Below are 5,732 nucleotides of genomic sequence, written 5' to 3' on the forward strand. Positions count from 1 at the left end.
GAGTTGTGGCGGGAGAAACCCCCGTGGCATTAAATGAAAGCCGCTGAAGCCAGCCCTTTATCAATGGTGCCGGCAGAGACGCAGCCCACGTGGATCTCGGGACTGTGTGGCTCGAAATGCCTCCTCAACGAGATTTTTTAAGGGTTCCCAGGTCTGTCCACCTCCTAAAGACGCCGCCGCTCGCCGGGGCCCGACGGCAGCCTGGCAGCAGCCCCTCCCGCCCGCACCCACCGGAGCTCGAGGTAGAAGCTGAAAGGGAACTTACTGCGCTCAGCCGGGTCTCATTCTGTTCCCTGCGCCGGGCACCACCGAGCCTCTGCCAACTGACAGGCAGCTTAAATATTGCCAGAGAATCGGGATTTGCCAGCGGAACTGTTAACGGTGTCACAAGGAGTCGAGAAGGAATATTTATAGTCAAAGTTAAACTAATTGCCCGAAGTTAAACTTTCGGTCTCCCGTGGCTCGGGTGGGAAGTGGATTATTTTCACTGTCACGGGTCAAACTCCACAGAGTGCCATTCTCTTAAGCAATCTGCGCAGCTAGAGAAGGGACAAGAAACAATAAAAATATCTGTGCTGGTGTCCTCTCAAGCTGTCAGCCCACAACACAGGGGGGAGCTGAGAGCTAGTCCAGTCTCTGAAGTTTCTGCCTGAGCCTTGCAACGAGTTAATCCACGGGCTGGGCTTCGTAACTCGTTTCTGAGTCTGTAGGTTAATCCCACAATCGGGTCCCCTTCTGGCACCAGACTGGAGGTTTTGGTTTTGGCATCATCCATCTGAAAAACCTGATAAACGAGGCAAAACAGCACGCAGAGAGTGATGCTGAAGAGGGAGAGCAGGATCTCTGAGCCCAGGGCATCCGATGTTGTGACCAACTGCTTTTACCAAAGGTGGTACGAAACTTAACCCTGCTCTGACAGTCTCTGCTGCTAGAATCAGAAACTCGGCTCTCACCTTCGCTTTTCAGTTTTCTAGATTGGCAACAGAGGTGAGTTAAATATGTTAAATTAAAAAAAAAAGAAAGAAAAGAAAAAAAAAGCACCCGAAGCCTAAGAAACCAGGGAGCAACGTGGGAAAATCCAGGTATCTATGTTTTATCTCCCTGGTCCACACGCAGCACACAGCTCTGATGGATGTAGTTCAAGGTCTTTGAATCTTGCGACTGGAGATATTTTAATTTGCTCCGATAGAATTTGGAAAACCCAGATTTTCCTAAATTGTGTTAGAATAAGGCAGATCCCTGGGGGCTTCAAATACAGGAGCCAGGTGCCTTGTGCTACCTCCCGCTCTGTGCCGTGTCATGCTGACTCCCAGCCCTTCCCATGTGAAGCTGCGGCCTCTGTTTGTCTCTGTAGCATCTTTCACAGCTCCTGGAGAACAACTACAGGTTGTGGCCCTTCAAACTCTTATCAAGATACTCATACATGGTTCCACTCGGGCTTGGAGGTGCCAGCCTGGCTCTCTTTAATCCCAGCCAGTCCACCAACGGGAGCCGCGATCGTGTCCTCACCGTGACTTTACTAAAGCTGCTCATTTCCTCTTTGAGGTCTTCCCCCCTTCCTCCCCCCTCCATTTCTTGTGGGAACGAGTGAAAATCCTTAAATAATCCAATGTCTGGAACATACCCAGGGATTTTCAGGGTCACTGTTTCCCTGTGTCTCTCAGAGGAGGGAAGCGGAGCCCGGTGGAGCAGGGGCCACGCCACAGCCGCGTTCCCCGCACGGAGCCCGGGCTCCTGCCTGAGGTCCTGTTTCCTTTCCAAGGACAGACGTTGCTGAGAAGACAGTCCCACGAGCCAGGCTGGGCTGTACAAGACTGAAAAAAGGAGAGCATCCAGCCAGTGCGCAGATTTGGGGGAAAAATCACCTAACGTTTGCAGCTGTCAAGACAAAACAGAATGACAAACGTGTGTGGCGAATGATGCCAACTGCCGTGCAGGAGGCTCCAGGGAGGGTTCAGAGTGTGCCGGGCAGCTCGAGATGCCCCAGGGCTGCCCAAGAGTTGGGTTTGATCGGCTAAAGGAGCCTCAGGAGGGGTTCGAGCGCTTTAACCACGTGTACCCAGCAAGGAGCTTCTACCCGTGACAATTTTGTTAACTCTGTTCGGAGCTGTTTCGCAGCCACCGGTGCCCCGTGGCCTCCGGGGAGGACGCCGCGATGGAGCAAGGCTGTTGTAAACAGGCTAAACTACAACCAGGAAATCTGATACGGAGCTGGTCCCTATCTGTCTGCTGTTAGCGTACAGGGAGATAAATTGCTCCAGGGACGTAAACTCAACCTCAGCCAGGAATTCCTTCTCAGAGGGGAACAATTCACTGGCGTGTGCGCTCGCTAGGTGTTTTCTTCTGAAGGCTGCAGAAAAAAGTCCACGCTATCTTAAGAATTCACTGCTTGTGTTCCTGTCCCTAGCCTGAATGCTGGCACGCAGGCAGGTCTTTTTACAATTATGCAGTTATTTTCCCCGGCCGAAGCCAGCAAGGTCAGATCCTGCATCTCTCTACTGTAGGTCCCTAAGGGGCTGAAATGAAGCAGCGTGGTCACAGTCGTGCCAGATGCCCAATTCCTCACGCTCTCACCTGCAGCTGTCGTGCAGAGCACAGAGGCACGTGCAGTCAGGAGGCAGAAGGCAGTAGCTTTATTTTAGGAATAGCACATAGGCGTTGGGTAGAGACCGAGGCGTGAATATCCGTAGTCCCGTTATCAAACAATATAACCATACGGCAGGAGTTCTGGTTCTTTGAAAATATTCACGTAAAAATACCAAAGGGATCGGAGTTCTAACTATTTTGGAAAGTTACGACGCGTAGCAAAATCTATGAACAGCATTTTCACATTTGTTAACGACAGTTTCGAAAGAACCTCCAGTGCTTTAAATACCGAATATGTTTTTAGAAAATAAATAAATAAATAAAATCAATTGAACGCAATGTGCAACATCCAAAACGGAGAGTGGAGCTGAGCGAGCATCGCCCCGTCCCCACTCTCAGGGCAGAGACAGGCAGGGCTGCACCTCTGGGAACACAACGCTAGAAACTACCTGGCACTTAAAGCTGTATGAACGGAGAACACTTGTGAAAATATACTTCACTTTCTACAGCAGGGTTTAAAAAAAAATACTGAAAACCGAAGATTCGATGGTCATAAGGTCTCCCGTAGATAATGCACCGGTCGGTGATTCTGTACTCGAGCAGAGGCTGCAGGAAGAGCTCTCGCTCTGGCAACGGGCGGGAGGAAGGTTTCCTACGTTACAGCTCGCTGGAGCGCTGCCACGGGGCACGACGTCGGAGCGCGTGGGCTTTGAAAGGCAATGGACGCGTTTTGCGCAGAGCAACGCCTCACGGTCTTTTAAAACTCCGTGGGTTTCGCTGCCCCAAAGCTCTGGGGGTCCCACGTCGCCCCGAGGCGCAGGCGCTGCCCGCGGGATGCTGCTAGCCCTTTCGTCCCCCGGGGGGACGTCTCAGAGGGAGTTAAGTCATCTAAGTTACAATCAGATGTTGTTGAAAGACGGACGCGCGCACTCCTAGAGTCCCCTGGGTATGTTCAGCGGGAAGGCCTGGGCGCACAGCAAAGGGACTCCAGCCCTGGGGAGTGAGTAAAGGAGGGCAGGGGGTGGGTTTCTCGCTGGACTCTGCCGTGCCTTGGAGGCGGTGCTCAGGGCTGCAGAGGAATCCTCTCGTTTTTAGGCTACCAGGGGTTCTGTACTTTCCAAGGAGGCACCCAAATGCTCAGGGATTTACGTCTCCTGGCGAGTTCAAATAAGCCTAGTGCTGACAGTTTTAAGGTCTTGGGAAGATTTCGAGACCTGTCAGTCTCTGCCACACCTTTAAGCAAAGCTGAGGGCCAAGGAGGACTCAGCTTTCCTGATTTTTCCAGCGCAGCTGGGTAGAACCAGACTGGATCCCTATTTGGGACCACAGGGACATGCCTGAAGGGTTCTGCGAGGTCGTGCTGCTTTCTGTTGCTGCTGTCTGGCAATGGCAAGGGATTAAAGCCTCTGAGCCACCTCTCTGTGATCTCCACTCCAGTCCCACGGTGAAGGGCTTGGAGGGGGCTCGGAGAGGGACTCAGCTACATCGCACCTCAGCGTCCTGGGGAAGCAGGCGGTGGTGGGAGCCCTTTTCCCCCCAACTCCCTTCCCCACCCGGGCTGCTCTGGCTCCCCTGTGGCTGGTGGGACGAGCGGCGCCTTCCTGGGGAAAATTGTGTCCTGCGAGGGCTGACTCCCGGCACAGCTGTGCTTGGGCATGAACCACAAGGATGTGGGGAAGGTCTCCAGCAGCTGTTGGTGCCAGATGTGCGTGTTCTGGAAATGCGGGAGAGACGCATCTGAAATCCTTGACTCAGTAAAACACTGGGAATGGAGGATGCCAAGAAAGCTGTTGTCAAGACCAGCAGGATATTTCCCTTCGTGTGCCCGTGCCTCACCTCCACATCCACACACCATCACCTGCGGTGCCTTTTCAGTGTCCAAACTGTCCCGACCCCTCGGTCCGTGGTTCTGCTTGGTGGCAGCAGGTGAGAGCAGCGTATTTACAACCAAACTCAACAGGAGCAAATTGCACTTTGTTGGCGATCAATTGTTGCACCTCGTGTCACCTGTCACCAGGCGAGGGGGGAGGTCACCCGGGGGCTGCGCTGGCTCTCGCCGACCTGCACGTCACTGAGTGCCCGCTGCAGGGAGAGACGAGAGAGCAGGAGCTGAGGGTCAGCAAGGGCGGCTGGTGTGGACAGAGAGATGTTTCAATGGTACTGGCCAGTGCAGACCTAATTCTGCTCTGACTTCCCACCCAGTTGGACGGGACTTCGAGCAACCTGATCTAGTGGAAGGTGTCCCTGTCTGGGTGAGGTTGGAACAAGATGATTTTTAAGGCCCCTTCCAACCCAAACTGTTCTGTGATTCTACAAACCAAGAACATCAGACCATGACAACATCTGCTTTGCTTTCCATGGGGCTGGTGCTTGGACCATCAACCCCCACCTCAGCCTCACGTACCAGCTAACCAGCTCGTACGTTAGAAAAATTGCACCTTACGCTCAGGTGCTCACAAAATGCCCATCTTGTTCCCACACTTCACTGGTGTCTGACAGGAACCCCCTTGCTGGGGGGCTTTGAAAAACACAACTCACCTCAAACTTGCTCATGAATTCTGCAAAAATGCCGAAGAAAGCTTCAGAAGTTGTCATTTTCGAGTCTTCCCCAAAGAAGGACAACACCTTGCTGAATTCTTCCATGGCCTTGTGCTGCAGGTCGTCCAGGGAGCGCATGGCAGGCTGGGCGCTCTCCAGAAAGGACTGAGAGAAACAGCTTTTAAGGAAAAACAGCCACAGGGCAGGCCGGGCACGGATCAGAATCATTCTCTAACATCTGGATTTCACCTCAGGTCTGAGAAAGGCCCCGCTGCAAACGCAGGCTGCAGCCACACGCGAGGGGACCCTGCTTACCAAGGAGGGATAAGGAACACAGAATGGTTTCCCTCCAGGGCACTAGTTGGTGATTTGCCCCTTTTACAGAAGGATACAGTCATCACAATTGCAAATCTGTCCTCTGCGGTGGCTGGCATGCTGTGACAGGCCATCTGTATGTCACTGACGGTGGTGTGCAGGTCCTTCAGGTCGGCCGTTAGTGTCCTCTGATTCACTATGCGAGAAGAGAGGAATCAAGAGCCTTACGAGACAGCTCTGCCTCCCTTCCTGCGGCAAAGCCAGAGCAGCGAGCACTGGCCACGGCTCAGGGC

At 53.2% G+C, this 5,732-nt stretch overlaps 2 protein-coding genes across 2 annotated transcripts in view; both read right to left on the reverse strand.

Moving 5' to 3' along the window:
- SLC5A11 (solute carrier family 5 (sodium/inositol cotransporter), member 11) overlaps positions 1-493 on the reverse strand; it is a 14,200-nt gene extending 13,707 nt beyond the window's left edge. Inside the window, exon 1 of the mRNA XM_009869879.1 lies at positions 266-493. The gene's annotated coding sequence lies outside the window, so the exon portion shown is untranslated. The remainder of the gene's footprint in view (positions 1-265) is intronic.
- A 4,103-nt stretch (positions 494-4,596) lies between these two features.
- The window catches only part of LOC104274287 (delphilin-like), a gene marked incomplete at its 5' end in the record, with an annotated part of 7,152 nt that continues 6,016 nt past the window's right edge, over positions 4,597-5,732 (reverse strand). Inside the window, 3 exon segments of the mRNA XM_009869880.1 lie at positions 4,597-4,668; positions 5,125-5,289; positions 5,517-5,635. Of these exon segments, the coding sequence (XP_009868182.1) occupies positions 4,597-4,668; positions 5,125-5,289; positions 5,517-5,635 (356 nt within the window).

This window comes from Apaloderma vittatum, unplaced genomic scaffold (genome assembly GCF_000703405.1).
Source record: "Apaloderma vittatum isolate BGI_N311 unplaced genomic scaffold, ASM70340v1 scaffold2355, whole genome shotgun sequence".
Lineage (NCBI taxonomy): Eukaryota > Metazoa > Chordata > Aves > Trogoniformes > Trogonidae > Apaloderma > Apaloderma vittatum.